This window comes from Bufo gargarizans, chromosome 5 (assembly GCF_014858855.1).
Source record: "Bufo gargarizans isolate SCDJY-AF-19 chromosome 5, ASM1485885v1, whole genome shotgun sequence".
Taxonomy (NCBI): domain Eukaryota; kingdom Metazoa; phylum Chordata; class Amphibia; order Anura; family Bufonidae; genus Bufo; species Bufo gargarizans.
Genome location: NC_058084.1, coordinates 208,185,282 through 208,201,741, shown reverse-complemented (window position 1 = coordinate 208,201,741; position 16,460 = coordinate 208,185,282). Strand labels below are relative to the sequence as shown.

The 16,460-nt window shown below is 46.7% G+C and overlaps 1 protein-coding gene across 2 annotated transcripts in view; it reads left to right on the top strand.

Moving 5' to 3' along the window:
• Window positions 1-16,460, top strand: part of DPY19L1 (dpy-19 like C-mannosyltransferase 1) — a 157,286-nt gene that overhangs the window by 115,042 nt on the left and 25,784 nt on the right. For both annotated transcript variants that reach the window (XM_044293629.1, XM_044293628.1), the window contains one exon: window positions 9,170-9,241. In XM_044293629.1, the coding sequence (XP_044149564.1) occupies window positions 9,170-9,241 (72 nt within the window). The remainder of the gene's footprint in view (window positions 1-9,169; window positions 9,242-16,460) is intronic.

The window sequence follows — 16,460 nt, the reverse complement described above, 5'->3', positions numbered from 1 at the left end:
ATGGCACAACTGCAAACCTGCCAAGAGACGGAAGAGAGGCAGCACAGAGACCTAAAGTAACCCTGGAGGAGCTGCAGAGTTCCACAGCAGAGACTGGAGTATCTGTACATAGAACGACAATAAGCTGTACACTCCATAGAGTTGGGCTTTATGGCAGAGTGGCCAAAAGAAAGCCATTACTTTCAGCTAAAAACAAAAAGGCACGTTGTAAGTTTGCGAAAAGGCATGTGGGAGACTCCCAAAATGTATGGAGGAAGGTGCTCTGGTCTGATGAGACTACAATTTAACTTTCTCTTGAATTTATTGGGGGACACAGCACCATGGGTATATGCCCAGCTGCTGCTAGGTGGCTGGCACTAGAAGTAAAAAGTGTTGGCTCCTCCTATCTGGGCTATACCCACTGCAGATGCAGGAGCAAACCAGTTTTTTTTTCTAGTGTCTATAGGAGGCAGACACAACCTGCTTTTTTCCTGCAGGTCTTTCTGCTATTTTGTTATTAAATTTTTTCTTCTTTATGCAGGATTTTCTCCTGCTGCAGGTGGGTGCTCCATTGTGGGCTGCCACTCTAGTTGCACCCCCTGCGGGCGCGTACTTTGCTACCGCTGGCCACCCAGTCCCCATTACTGCCTTTGCAGTGGCTTGCCAGCATTCCCACGGGGCCCATGTTGTCTGCTGATTGGGTGACCCTGCTGTGCCTGAAGACATCAGAGGGTAAGTACAGCTCTCTCCCCTCTCCCCCCTCTGGACCACTGATCCCTTACTACCTTGGCCAGGGCATCTGTTCATGGGTGTGACAGAACCATCTGTTTTTTGATTGTATTTCTGCTTCTTCCATTCGTCTGTTGTTCGGTTATTTCACTGCCCGTACAGTCCCCTTGTTTCCCCGTGTTTTACCCGAAAGTACTGCCGAATGCACGACCATCGTGAAGCTGGCGTGTGCCTCCAATTGACCACCCAGAAGCTGCGGTTAACCGTAGCTTAATTGACTGTTCCTGGGTGGTCGTTGTTGCACATAGCCGCCACACGATGGCGGTGTTGGAGCTTCCCCGGGCAGCCAGCGATGCTCTGCCCAGTTTGGCGGACACTTTTTCGTCCGAAGTCCCGCGGAATTACCACCTTATGGATCTTTTGCCGCCGTTCGTAAACCGAACTGCCGATCATTCAGCGCTATTGGAATTGTTTTGTATGTTATGTGAGGGTACCCAGATAGCTATGCCATGGAGCTGATTCGGATAACGAAAGACTAGACTTTGGCTCCATGGCGATTCTACTGTATTCGTGAAGTCTGAGTGCCAATCACCTAATAATATGCACTCAGACTATCTGGGGATATGTTAAATGTCTATGTTTACTGTAATGGTTGTGACATTGTATATTTGAATAGTGATTTCTGTCCTGTTGTCCCCTCGTGTATAAGGGTGATTTCCCTTTGTACTGAGAGATAATTGAATTACTCCTCGGTTGTCTCCGGGGCAGAGAGGAGAAAACCAGGATGCATTGTGGGGATGTATTGTGTCTGTGTGTCCTGAATTGCTGCTTATCTGTCCTGTGTCACAGTATTCCATCTGGTCCCCCTAGGGGAGTGTCCACCAGATGGGGACCTGCATAAATACGGGCGGGTAGCCCTCAGTAAAGGGAGACTCTGATTTACCCTCAACACAGAGCTTGGTCTCGTTTTTGGGGGGATTTATTGTATGCGGTTAGAGACTGGTTGCTGGTAATGTAAGCCGCTTGGGTACTACGGATATTCGGCAGTTAGCCACGGTTCGTGAGTCCCGTTCAGAAGTTTGGAGTATTCCCTTTTATTTCAGTTCAGAAGGTTGGCGTCCTACAGCGATTATTGACCATTTAAAAAAGGGGAGGTTCTTCTAAACAGCGGTTTCACTCTCCTGGGTAACAGTGGGGCTCCTGGGTAGTCACTCAAGGGGACTCTTCCATTCAGGAACGCATGTAGCTGGACATAAGGCCTGCAATCCTGCCTCCTGGTTGGTTACACCTCTTTCTGGTGGTCTCCTGGGGTGTTGCGGCTTCCTCCGCTGGGGTCCACATCTTTCCAGCTCCCTTCCATTTCTGTGCGCGGCCGCCGGAGCTGCGGTCCGGCCGCTTAAACTAATTTAGTCCCCTGCTTTTCGACCTGCTAGGCCGTGACTTAGCCCCGCCCCTTTTTTCTTCCCGAGCTTCTGCCCGACTCCTCCTCTCACTGGGTTGGACCTCCTGCTTAGCCCCTATCATCTTCTGCTGCTGGGAAGGAGAAGCTCCATCTTGCAGCTCAGGTCCTGATCGCCATTTGGAGTGTTCCTATTCTCCCTTCGCTGCTTCTGCGCATTGTGGGGCACAGCACCTGGGAGCCTGGTAGGATAGCCTCTCTGGCTAGACACTTCTTTTCTGTAGTTGGTCTCTTTTTGACATTATGTCCTCTGCTAGTACGGACCCTAAAGCCCAGGTGTCTATTGGGGTGGCTATTTTTTATGCTTGCTCTAAGTGCATTATGGCTTTTCCTTCCCCGCAACTCTGTTCCGGTCCATGGTGCAGTCGCTGGACCGTTTGCCTGCTCAAATTGCGGCAGTCTCTGCCCCTCACAGGGACCATGTTGCTGAAGGGGCTTGCCTCCGCTCTGACACCAGGTCCCGTAAAAGACCTCGAGTGATCTCAGCCACGTCCCGCTCTTCCTCGGCATCCTGTGGTCACTCCCTGGACAAGTCTGAGGCAGGCGAGGTCTCATCTTCTGCCGCTCCTGGGGACACCTCTGACTCCGATTCTGTATCAGAGCAGAGTTCTACTTTATCTGCGGCCATGCAGGACCTCATTAAGGCGGTTAGAGACGCTGTCCATGTGCAGAAGGGTACTGCTTCCTCTTCTCAGGATTCTGTGTCCTTCCGCCGTTCCAAGCGTTCCGTGTTGGTTTTTCCTAACCAGCCAGACCTTGACGCACTCCTGGCCAAGGAGTGGCGTCAGCCTGATAGGCGCCTGCAGACCTCTAAGGGTTCGGACGCTCTGTTTCCTTTCAGTGAACCTCTGGTCTGTCCCACCCCTGGTTGAGCCTCAGGTGGCCCGTTTGGCCAAGGCCACCACTCTTCCCTTGGCTGATGCGGCTACCTTGTCGGATCCCGCTGACAAGAAGATTGATTCCTTGGCTAAGGCCATTTTTGTAGAGGCAGGCTCCGCTGTTCAGCCTGCTTTTGCCTCCTCCTGGGACACCAAAGCCTGCGTGGTCTGGGCCAAGCAGCTCATCAGTTTGCTGCCGGATTCTGCTCCAGGTGAGGTTTCCATTCTTGCCTCTCAGCTTTTCCAGGCTTTCCGGTACCTATGTGATGTCTTCCTGGAATCGGCTCGCTGGTCTGGCAGGGCGGCTGCTAACTCTGTGGCCATCTGCCGTACAGTCTGGCTCTGTTCATGGGCGGCAGATGCGGCTTCCAAAAAGGCGCTGATCATTCTCCCTTTTCAGGGTGAAAAGCTGTTTGGGAAATGCCTGGTGGAGCTTATTTTAGAGGCCACGGAAGGAAAAAGCTCCCTCCCCCCCCATAACCGCCCTTGTCGCCGTTACCCTCCCTTGGCAGCTTCAAGGTCCAAAAATTGTCGCTCCTTTCGGGACTCTTCCTCCTGCTCGGACAAGAAGTAGGGAGGGCCTTCCTTCAAGGCCAGGCCTGCCTGGCATTCTCGCCCCAAGCCTTCAAAGCCCCAGTCTGCAAAAACCTCTTCTGCATGACTGCGCTTTACCACATGTGGGAGCCACTTGCTCGACTTTCAGGAGTTGTGGCGTGCAAGCGTGGACGACGCATGGGTCCTGGAGATCGTCTCCTCCGGTTACAGGATAGAGTTTTTCACTCTTCCTTCGGGTCGGTTTTTCATGTCGTGTCCCCCCAAGTCTCCCGTAAAAGTGGCAGATTTTTTTCCAGGCCATTCATTCCCTTCAATCCCTCGGAGTGATCGTTCCAGTCCCCCATTTGGAACGCTTCCAGGGATTTTATTCAAATCTTTTTATGGTCCCCAAGAAGGACAGCTCCTTCCACCCTATCCTGGATCTGAACGCGATCAACCGCCTTGTTTGGACCCGGCACTTCCGCATGCAGTCGCTCAGGTCGGTGATTGCCTCCCTGGAGGAGGGCAAATTTGTCGTCCATCGACATACAGGACGCATACCCCCATATTCCCATTGCCGTGGCCCATCAGCGGTTCCTTCGCTTTGCGGTGGGTTCTCTGCATTTCCAGTTTGTGGCTCTGCCCTTCGGCTTTGCATCTGCCCAGAGGGTCTTCACGAAGGTCCTGGCCCCTCTTATCGCTCTCCTCCTCACTCAGGGGGTGGCAGTGTTTCCCTACCTGGATAGCCTGTTGGTGAAGGCTTCGTCCCTGGAGGACAACCTGACCAGCCTTCGTATCACCCTGTCTGTCCTGTCTCGGTTCGGGTGGTTGGTCAACTATCCCAAGTCCTCCCTGGTTCCCCGCCAGAGAATGGATTTCCTGGGCATGACCTTAGACACTCGCCTCTGTCGAGTGTTCCTTTCCCAGGACAAAGTGGTGGCTCTCCAAGATGCAGTGGTTCGCCTTCGCAAGCTGTCCCCTCTACCTCTTCGGACAAGCATGCAGGTTTTGGGCCGGATGGTTGCCTCTTTCGAGGCAATTCCCTTTGTGCAATTCCACTCCAGGCCTCTTCAGCTGGCGATCATGTCCAGCTGGGACAAGTCCCAGCTGGGCCTCGACCGTCTGGTTCGTCTTCCCCATCTCGTGTGCAAGGAGTTGTGCTGGTGGCTTCTACCTCGCACCCTATCGCTGGGCAAGTCCTTTCCTCCCCCTTGTTGGCGGGTGATCTCCACGGACGCCAGCCTGACGGGGTGGGGAGCTGTCTTCGGGTCCCTCTCTGCTCAGGGCATGTGGTCAGCAGCGGAATCCTCCCTGGACATCAATATTCTCGAGCTCAGGGCGGTTTTTCTGGCTGTCTCTCATTGGAGCGTTGGGGCACGCCGGACATAGACCTTTTCGCCTCCAGTCTCAACCACAAGGTACCGCATTATTTTGCGAGGTCCCGGGACCCTCAGGTGCTGGCCTCGGACGCTCTGGTCCTTCCTCGGTCCCAGTTCATTCTCTTGTACCTCTTTCCTCCCATTCCGCTCCTTCCCAGGGTTCTCTAGCGCCTGAAGTCAGCCCGGGTTCCGGCGATTCTGGCCCCGGACTGGCCTCGCCGAGCATGGTACGCGGATCTTCTGTTCCTACTGTTCTTCTGTTCCTACTTCAGTCCCAACCTCCTTTCCCAAGGTCCGCTACTCCACCCGAGTTTACATCAGCTGTGTTTAACGGCGTGGCTGTTGAGGCCGCGGTCTCTCGGAGTCTGTTATCCAGACTATGCTCCACGCGTGCAAGCCCCAGTCTTCCAGAATTTATCATCGTACCTGGAAGACTTATTTTTCTTGGTGTGAGGCTGCTCAGTTTCACCCTCTCTACCTTTCTTTTCCCAGAGTCTTTGTCTTTCCTCCAGGCGGGCTTTGACAAGGGCCTTCGGCTGGCCTCTCTCAAGGGTCAGATTTCGGCCCTATCTGTTCTTTTCCAGAAACCACTGGCTTCTCGCCGCCAAGTGAGAACCATTCTGCAGGGGGTCGCTCACAGCGTTCTGCCTTTTCGTCCTCCTGTGGGACTTGAACATTGTTCTGGACGCTCTTCAGGCCTCTCCCTTTGAGCCTTTACAGGATATTTCTCTTTCCTTTGTCTCATTTAAGGTCGCCTTTCTTGTGGCGATTACTTCTATTCGCATAGTTTCTGAACTTGCTGCGCTCTCTTGCAGATCCCCTTTCTTGGTGTTTCAGCAGGATAAGGTGATTCTGCGTCCGGTCCCTTCCTTTTTCCCTAAGGTGGTGTCCTCATTCCACATTAATGAGGAGATTTTCCTTCTGTCCTAACCCCTCTCACCCTAGGGAGCCTTCTCTTCACCGTTTGGATGTTGTTAGGGCTCTTCGCCTCTATCTTCGGTTGACTGGGTCCTTCCGCCGGTCGGACTCCCTCTTTGTGGTCCCTGAGGGTCCTCGCAAGGGCCTGCAGGCTTCCAAGGCAACCATATCCCGTTGGATTAGGTCGGCAGTAAAAGGGGTTGTCCGGGTTCAGATCTTAACCCGGACATACCCTTATTTTCACCCAGGCAGCCCCCCTGAGGCTAGCATCGGAGCATCTCATGCTCTGATGCACTCCCTTGCCCTGGGCTAAGTCGCAGACAGCAAGGGCTCTTTTGTTTTCAATAACACACTACTGGGCGGTAACCCACCCGGCAGTGTGTTCGGTGATGTCACCTGCCCATCAGTGCCAGTGACATCACTGGGGTTCCTGGCAGCCCCATGGAAGGCCCCGTTTACATCACCGGAACTCCAAAAAATGCCTTTGCCCTGCGCAATTTGGCGCAGGGCAAAGGAGAGCATCGGAGCATAAACTGCTCCGATGCTCATGTCAGGGGGGCTGCCGGGGTGAAAATGGAGGGATGTCCGTGTTCATCTCTGAACCCGGACAACCCCTTTTAAGGAGGCCTATGTTGCGAAGGGTCATGTTCCTCCTTTTCGGTTGACTGCTCATTCCACTAGGGCGGTCGGGGCTTCCTGGGCAGTTAGACATCAAGCCTCAGCTTCCCTGGTCTGCAAGGCCGCCACATGGGCCTCTGTCCATACATTTGCCAAATATTATCACATCCACTCCTTGGCTTCTGCTGATGTCAGTTTGGGTCGCAGGGTTCTGCAAGCAGCCGTGAGTTAGTTGCGTTGCATGGCTGTTTTTCTGCCCTCCCTTGTGGACTGCTTTAGGACGTCCCATGGTGCGGTGTCCCCCAATGCATTCAAGAGAAAACTGGATGTTTGTACTCACCGTAAAATCCTTTTCTTGTAGGATGCATTGGGGGACACAGATCCCACCCTCTGTGGCTATTTTTTTTCTGTTGGTCCTCTCTGGTTTAGGACTTGTTGGCTTATAATTTTGTCTTGTGCTCCTATTGCTTTTCTACCCAGTGGCATTGCAAGAGAGGTGCGGGCAGCACCGGGTGACACCAGTGACGGGGTGACGCCAGCAGGGCCAGCAACTTGCACACTTCTCATTTAGCATAGTCATCTGTGAGGATGGGAGGAGGCACTATGATACTGGCACATGGGGGGAAGGCACTTGATTCCGGCACTATGATACTGGCACATGGGGGGGGGGGGGCACTTGATACCGGCACTTTATTTTTTTGGGGGGGAGATGGCACTATGATACTGGGATATGGGGGGGTTTGGCACTATGATACTGGCACATGGGGGGTGGAAAGGAGAGAGGCACTTGATACTGGCACATGGGGGGGGAGATGGCACTATGATACTGGGACATGTGGGGGGTAGGAGAGAGGCACTTGATACTGGCACATGATGGGGGGCATCTATGGGGACACTTACTGGCACATTATTGGGGGGCATTATGGGGGACACTAGGCCGGCAGCCTATCAGAGGCCAGACACTGAGGGCATCTACTGGGGCACTATATATGGGGCATTTTATACTGGTACATTATGGTGGGCACTAGCAGGAAGGGGGAGAGGAGCACTATGGGGGCATTTACTGGGGGCACTATATAGGGGTATTTTATACTGGCACATTATGGGGGCACTATGGGGACATTAGCTCAACTAGGGGCATTACAAGGGGGTATTTTTTTGCACTGTCACATTATAAGGAGAATAATTTCTACTAGGTGGGCTTTATTACTCTCCCCGTGGTATGACCCCCTAGTAGCAGCACCAGCCTCTCCCTGCTCTGCTATTCCTCTGCCCCTTCTCCAAATCCTTATTATTAAATCTTTCTCATTAGGATAAAACACGACATCAGCTCCGCCGAGCCCCCCAGCCAAGTGTTGAAGTGGCGTCCGAGATCCCCAAGGGTCAAGCCAAGTAACTAAGTTTTCATATGAAATATGTTTGTTATACACATATAGCCTACACTGTGCCCCACAATATACAGTATACCGCTACACTGTGTAGTCTGTTCTATAAGCACCATTGTTTTGTGGCAGCGGACAGAAAAATAATCTGGAAGTGCCCCTCCCGAGACCAGGCTCTGACTGCTAGGGGGGGGTCTTCTGAGCTAACGGATGCTCCCTATGGCAGTAGCCACCACCTTAGCCCAATTGGTGGTGGTGGTTGACACCATTTTATACCGCATCGGGTGACACCAGCCCTAGCAACGCCACTGTTTCTACCTACTGGATTGCTCCTGCATCTGCAGTGGGTATAGCCTAGATAGGAGGAGCCAACACTTTTTTAGTTCTAGTGTCAGCCTCCTAGTGGCAGCTGGGCATATACCCATGGTGCTGTATCCCCCAATGCATCCTACGAGAAAAGGATTTTATGGTGAGTACTAATATCCAGTTTTTCGTCCATCAAAGAAAACGCTATGTCTGGCGCAAACATAACACATCACATCACCCAAAGAACACCATCCCCACAGTGAAACGTGGGGATGTTTTTTAGCAGACGGGACTGGGAAACTGGTCAGAGTTGAGGGAAAGATGGATGGTGCTAAATACAGGGATATTCTTGAGCAAAACCTGTACCACTCTGTGCATGATTTGAGGCTAGGAAGGAGGTTCACCTTCCAGCAGGACAATGACCCCAAACACACTGCTAAAGCAACACTTGATTGGTTTAAGGGGAAACATATAAATGTGTTGGAATGGCCTAGTCAAAGCCCAGATCTCAATCCAATAGAAAATCTGTGGTCAGAGTTAAAGATTGCTGTTGACAAGTGCAAACCATCCAACTTAAAGGAGCTGGAGCAGTTTTGCATGATGGAATGGGCAAATTTCCCTGTGGTAAGATGTGGCAAGCTCATAGAGACTTATCTAAAGCGACTTGGAGCTGTGATTGCTGCAAAAGGTGGCTCTACAAAGTATTGGTTTTAGGGGGGTGAATAGTTATGCACATAGAATTTTTCTGTTATTTTGTCCTACTTGTTTACTTCACAATAAATAAATAAAAAAACATCTTCAAAGTTGTGGGCATGTTCTGTAAATGAAATGATGCAAATCCTCAAACAATCCATGTTAATTCCAGGTTGTGAGGCACCAAAATACGAAAAAAGTCAAGGGCGTGAATACTTTTACAAAGCACTGTATGTTTTCCTTCACTTAACAAATGGATTTATCTGAAGCAAAATCTTTCTGTTTCTATTTTAGACACCATGGAGATATCTGAAGACATTATTACTTCCAGTAGTTATCCTTGTGTTTTTAGCCATATGTGTGCGGGTAAGTACTATTGATAGCAACTTGGAAAAGAAATGTGCATATTCCTTAACCCCTTCAAGACGAAGCCAGTTTTCACCATAAGGATCAAGCCACATTTTGAAAATTTGACATGTTTCACTTTATGTGGTAATAACTCTGGAACACTTTTACCTATATAAGTGATTCTTAGATTGTTTTCTCGTGACACATTGTACTTCATGTTAGTGGTAAATTTGAGTCAATCTGTTTCACCTTTTATTTATAAAAAAAAAAATCCAACATTTACAGAAAATTTGGAAAAATTCAAAATTTTTGAAATTTGAATGTCTTTGCTTTTAAAGCAGATTTTGAGACCTGATAAATGTCACGGGAATCAAGATAGAGTGGAGGTGCACCCCCTGAGCTGCCATCCGGTCCCCTGTCTCTGCCTTCTTGCACCACCCGCTCTAGGTGACAGAGCGCAACTGGGCGACAGTACCTAACCTGGGCGACAGTACCTAAATATGTGCAAGCAGAGAGAAAGAGACAGCAGGGAAGTGGACAGCCACTGAGAAGTTGCAATAAGCGGACAAGAGGCAGAACAAAAACGGAAGGCGAGGCGGGTCAACTAGCTGAGGCCAGTCCAGAAGGTCACGTCAGAACAAGGGAAGAGGCAAAGACAAATCCGTAAACAAGCCGAGGTCAAAATCCGAGAGGTAGCGTCAAGATACAGGAAGCAGGCAGAAGCGGTGTCAAGAGGCGGATCGAGGTTCAATTCCAGAGGTAGCTTAATAACAATAAAGTACACAGCCTATAGGACGAAAATCACAGGCAACCTGTAGCCAGCAGGCCGCCTGTATTTATAGTGGGGAGTGAGGGTCATGTGACTTGGCCAGCGTCACATGACCGACAGACAAACAAGTTGAACTCCGAGTGATCAGCTCGGCGCTCAAGGCAGACCTAGGAGCAGGGAGCCTCCAAGCTAGCAAGGCCGCCCTGGGAATGAGGCCAAACACAGATCCTCGCTCCTGAAGCTAAGCAGCAGGTCTTCGGCTGATGGGAGACCGAGTGCGCCTTCGGCTCCCCATTACAATAAGATAGTTGTTACTGTATATTTCCCAGATGTCTACTTCACGTTGGCATCATTTTGTAAACGTCATTTTATTTTTTTTAGGACGTTAGAAGGCTTAGAATTTTAGAAGCAATTCTTAAAATTTTTAAGAAAATTTCCAAAACCCACTTTAAGGACCAGTTCAGTTATGAAGCGACTTTGTGGGGCTTACATAGTAGAAGCCACCCATAAATAACCCATACATTTTAGAAACTACACCCTTCAAGTTATTCAAAACTGACTTTACAAAATGTGTTAACCCTTTAGGTGTTCCACAAGAATGAAAGGAAAATGGAGGTGAAATTTCAAAATTTCACTTTTTTTTGCAGATTTTCCATTTTTATCAATTTTTTTCTGCAACACAGCAAGGTTTAACAGCCAAAGAAAACTCAATATTTATTACCCTGATTCTGCAGTTTACAGAAACGCCCCATATATGGTCGTTAGCTGCTGTTTCGGTACACGGCCGGGTGCAGAGCGAAAGGAGCTCCATGAGGGGTTTGGAGGGCAGATTTCACTGGGATCATTTTAAGTTGCCATGTCACATTTATGCACCCCTAGAGTAGAAACTCCCAAAAACTGACCCCATTTTGTAAACTACGGGATGAGGCGACAGTTTTTTTGGTACTATTTTGGGGTACATATGATTTTTGATTGCTCAATATTATGCTTTTGTGAGGCAAGTTAAACAAAAAATGGCTGTTGCAGCACAGTTTTTATTATTTGTTTTTTTCTGGAAATCTGACAGGATAGATCATGTGTTGCTTTTATAGAGCAGGTTGATACGGACGTGACAATACCAAATATGTTTTTTTTTCTGTTGTTGTTTCAGTTTTACATAATAAAGCATTTTTGAAAACAAAAATAATGTTTTTTTTGTCTTCATTTTCTGAAAGCTACATTTCTTTTATTTTTCTGACTCTTTTTTTTTTTTTTTTTTGCAGGAACAGCTTACATTTTTATTGGTACAATTTTTGGGTACATATGATTTTTTGATAATTCAATATGACACTTTTTGGGGACAAGGTGACCAGAAAGTTGCAGTTTTGGCACAGTTTTTTATTTTTATTTTTTACAGCGTTCAACTGAGGGAGTAGATCATGTGATATTTTTATGGAGCAGGTTTTTACAGACGCGGCAATATCTAATATATCTATTTTATGTATTTCAGTTTTACACAAAAGCATTTTTGAAAGGAAAAAAAAACTTGTTTTAGCATCTCCATTTTCTGAAGGCCATTTTTTTCATTTTTTTGGTTATTTTCTTATGATGGGGCTTATTTTTTTGAAGGAAGAGATGACGGTTTGGTACTATTTTGGGTTGCATATGACTATTTGATCTCTTGTTATTACACTTTTTGAGATGAAAGGTGACCATTGCATTTTTATTTTTTTATAGTGTTCACCTTGGAGGGGGGGGGGGTCATATAATATTTTTTATAGAGCAAGTCATTACGGACGTACGGATGTGGAGATACCTAATATGTCTACTTTTTGTTACATTTATTTCAGTTTTACACTAAAAGCATTTTTAAGGAAAAAAAAATCATGTTTTAGTGTCTCCATTTTCTGAAAGCCATATTTTTTTTATTTTTTGGACTATTGTCTTAGGTAGGGTCTCATTTTTTGCGGGAAGAGACGATTGGTACCATTTCGGGGTGTGTGACTTTTTGATCGCTTGGTATTACACTTTTTGTGATGAAAGTGACAAAAAAATTGCATTTTTGGCACAGTTAGTTATTTCTTTTACGGTGTTCACTGTGGGGGGAGGGGTCATATAATATTTTTTATAGAGCAAGTCATTACGGACGTACGGATGTGGAGATACCTAATATGTCTACTTTTTGTTACATTTATTTCAGTTTTACACAATAAAAGCATTTTTGAAGAAAAATAAATCGTGTTTTAGTGTCTCCATTTTCTGAAAGCCATTTTTTTTTTCTTTTGGGCAATTGTGTTAAGTAGTAACTCATTTTTTGTGGTAAGAGATGACGGTTTGACTGTTACATATATGTCTTTGATCGCTTAGAGTTACACTTTTTGTCATGTAAGGTGACAAAAAAAATAGCATTTTTTGCTTAGTTATTATTTATTTTTTTACGGCATTCACCTGAGGCGGTAGATTATGTGACATTTTTATAGAGCACATCATTACGGATGCGGAGATACCGAATATGTCTTTTTTTATTTATACATTTTTTTTAAACACTTTTATGGTAAGGGGGCCTTTTTTTTTGTTTACTTGAAATTTTCAACCTTTTCAGGGTTTGATCCCTATTTCAATTCAGTACAATACATTCTGTATTGTACTGAATTAAACTGTCAGCGTCTTACACAGTAAGACGTTGACAGTTACCTAGGAGACCCAGGCTGGATCCCCTCAGGGTGGATCTCCTGGGCTTCCGTAGCTGGCAGGTCCCGATGCCTGTGTAAGGCATCAGGGCTGCCATGGCAACCATGAGCCTCCTGTCGGTGCAGCACGGGGGGCCGATGGAGTCAGAGGGAGCCCCCTCCCTCTGTAAACCCCACACATGCTCACTGCGGCATGTGAAAGAAATACAGCGATGCCGGCAGATGCAGCAGGGGCCCAGCTATCAGTAACAGCCCGACTCATGCTGCAGATCAGGGGGGTGCAACTCTTGCACCCGCTCGATCACATCACGTACATGTAAGTAAGGATGCAGCAAAAAGCTGCATTCCCTCACGTACATGTACATGACAATGCGTGAATGGGTTAAAATGCTATGGACCTGTTTTTGGGCAGTTTTTATTATTGCTTTTATTTTATTATTGTTTTTTATTATGTAAACTGTCTATGTGATGAAAGCATCCTGAGTAGACAAATGGCACCATTGCGAATAGGCGGTGTGGAAACTGAGGAGATCCACGCGTTATTGATGTGAGAGATAAACGTCGACCACAAAGGTGTGCACGGGCAGACCAACATGCTAAAGCAGAACAGCTCACCACCAAGATAAAGCCAGAGGCTACAAAACGTCTAAAACAGTTCAGCAAACCCTACTGCATATGGGGTTCTGAAACAGATGAATAGTCACTGCACCTCTGGTTCCGAAGTTACGCCAGCAGAAAATGCTTACATTTTTGTGGCCATATCCGAATTGGACCTCTGCTGATTGTCAAAGGGTTGTGCCCTTCGATGAGTCAAGTTTTCTGCTTCATTGAACAGATGGATGTTGGCACTACAAATGAGAAACATCAGAGAACAAAACACCATTAGTGGAAGAACACAAGCTGGTGATGGAAGCATTATGGTCTGGGAAATGTTTTCATAGAATTCTCTTGGCTCACTAATTCATGTGGAAGGCACTCTCAACCAATTTCGGTATAAATCCATCCTTTATGATTGGGTACACCCAGACATGCTGGTTGTCTTTCCTGGGGCGTATGGGACCTTCCAGATGCAACATGTCACATGGCTAGCGCCGTCTGACAATGGTTGGAAGAGTATGACCAAGACTTCCAGATACTACACAGGCCCTCTAATCCTCCAGACTTGAACCCAGTTGAGCATCTGTGGTACCACCTCGTTTGTCAGGTTCTCTTTATGAATCCTGCCCCCCCCCCCCCCCCCCCCCGCACCCTGCAGCAGTTGTGGGATGCATTGCAGTTAGCATGGTTCCAGATACCTGTGACAACCTACCAGAACATTACTGAGTCATTCCCAGCCCATCTAGCTGCTGTCCAATGCGGGTATTCTGGCTATTAGCTGGTGGTCATAATAATGACTTTACTGTGCACTTATCTTGGGCTAAAAAATATTTTTATAGCTGGTCACTAGTAATAATTTTCAACAATTTTGTCTTCTACAGCCTTCAGTTTTATATCTGTATTTGTTGTTTCTTCTCATGAATTTCATCAGAAATCTAGCCCTTACCTTTACTTTCCTGAGATCTCATAAACACTCAGTTAAGCTAAAATATCTATCATCTCATGTCTATTTACAGTCATAAATATTGGGACATCAACACAATTCTAAAAATGTTGGCTCTATCCACCACCACAATGGATTTGAAATGAAAACTAACAAGATGTGTTTTAACCACAGACTGTCAGCTTTAATTTGAGGGTATTTACATCCAAATCAGGTGAACGGTGTAGGAATTACAACAGTTTGCATATGTGCCTCCCACTTGTTAAGGGCCCAAACGTAATGGGACAATTGGCTTCTCAGCTGTTCCACGGCCAGGTGTGTGTTATTCCCTCATTATCCCAATTACAATGAGCAGATAAAAGGTCCTCATTATCCCAATTACAATGAGCAGATAAAAGGTCCAGAGTTCATTTCAAGTGTGCTATTTGCATTTGGGATCTATTGCTGTCAACTCTCAAGATGAGATCCAAAGAGCTGTCACTATCAGTGAAACAAGCCATCATTAGGCTAAAAAACTAAACAAACCCATCAGAGAGACAGCAAAAACATTAGGCGTGGCCAAAACAACTGTTTGGAACATTCTTAAAAAGAAGAAACGTACCGGTGAGCTCAGCAACGCCAAAAGACATTGAAGACCACGGAAAACAACTGTGGGGATGACTGAATAATTCTTTCCCTGGTGAAGAAAACACCCTTCACAACCGTTGGCCAGATCAAGAACACTCTCCAGGAGGTAGGTTGTATGTGTGTCAAAGTCAAGAGAAGACTTCACCAGAGGGAATACAGAGGGTTCACCACATCACATCATGTAAACCATTGGTGAGCCTCAAAAATAGGAAGGCCAGATTACAATTTGCCAAACAACATCTAAAAAGCCTTCACAGTTCTGGAACAACATCCTATGGACAGATGAGACCAATATCAACTTGTACCAGAGTGATGGAAAGAGAAGCTTATGGAGAAGTAAAGGAACTGCTCATGATCCTAAGCATACCACCTCATCAGTGAAGCATGGTGGTGGTAGTGGCATGGTGTGGGCATGTATGGCTGTCAATGGAACCGATTCTCTTGTATTTATTGATGATGTGACTGCTGACAAAAGCAAGTGTTTTGGGCAATATTATCTGCTAATATTAAGACAAATGCTTCAGAACTCATTGGACGGCGCTTCACAAAGCATACTGCAAAAGCAACCAAAGAGTTTTTTAAGGGAAAGAAGTGTAATGTTATGCAATGGCCAAGTCAATCACCTGACCTGAATCCGATTGAGCATGCATTTCACTTGCTGAAGACAAAACTGAAGGGAAAATGCCACAAGAACAAGCAGGAACTGAAGACAGTTGTAGTAGAGGCCTGGCAGAGCATCACCAGGGATGAAACCCAGCGCCTGGTGATGTCTATGCGTTCCAAACTTCAGGCTGTAATTGACTGCAAAGGATTTGCAACCAAGTGTTAAAAAGTTAAAGTTTGATTTATGATTATTATTCTGTCCCATTACTTTTTGTCTTTTGGTGTTGCTGAGCTCACCGGTACGTTCCTTCTTTTTAAGAATGTTCCAAACAGTTGTTTTGGCCACGCCTAATGTTTTTGCTATCACTCTGATGGGATTGTTTTGTTTTTACAGCCTAATGGTGGCTTGCTTCACTGATAGTGACAGCTCTTTGGATCTCATCTTGAGAGTTGACAGCAACAGATGCCAAATGCAAATAGCACACTTGAAATGAACTCTGGACCTTTTATCTGCTCATTGTAATTGGGATAATGAGGGAATAACACATACCTGGCCATGGAACAGCTGAGAAGCCAATTGTCCCATTACGTTTGGGCCCTTAACAAGTGGGAGGCACATATGCAAACTGTTGTAATTCCTACACTGTTCACCTGATTGTAAATACCCTCAAATTAAAGCTCTGATAGTCTGCAGTCAAAGCACATCTTGTTCATTTCATTTCAAATCCATTGTGGTGGTGTATAGAGCCAAACATGTTAGAATTGTGTCGATGTCCCAATATTTAAGGACCTGACTGTATCTATCTATCTATCTATCTATCTATCTATCTCTTCTTCAACATATTCAGAGTACTGAGGTACCAGGACTGGTTAAAATGCAATAGCACATCATCTTACAATATAAATTACTTTATATTTTCCACTTCCACTTTGATACAAGATGCATTTCCTTTGACAGCAGAGAAAATTAGAAACCTTCCATGACTGATGTTAAACATGTTTTCATATGACCTGATTTGCTGATTTTAT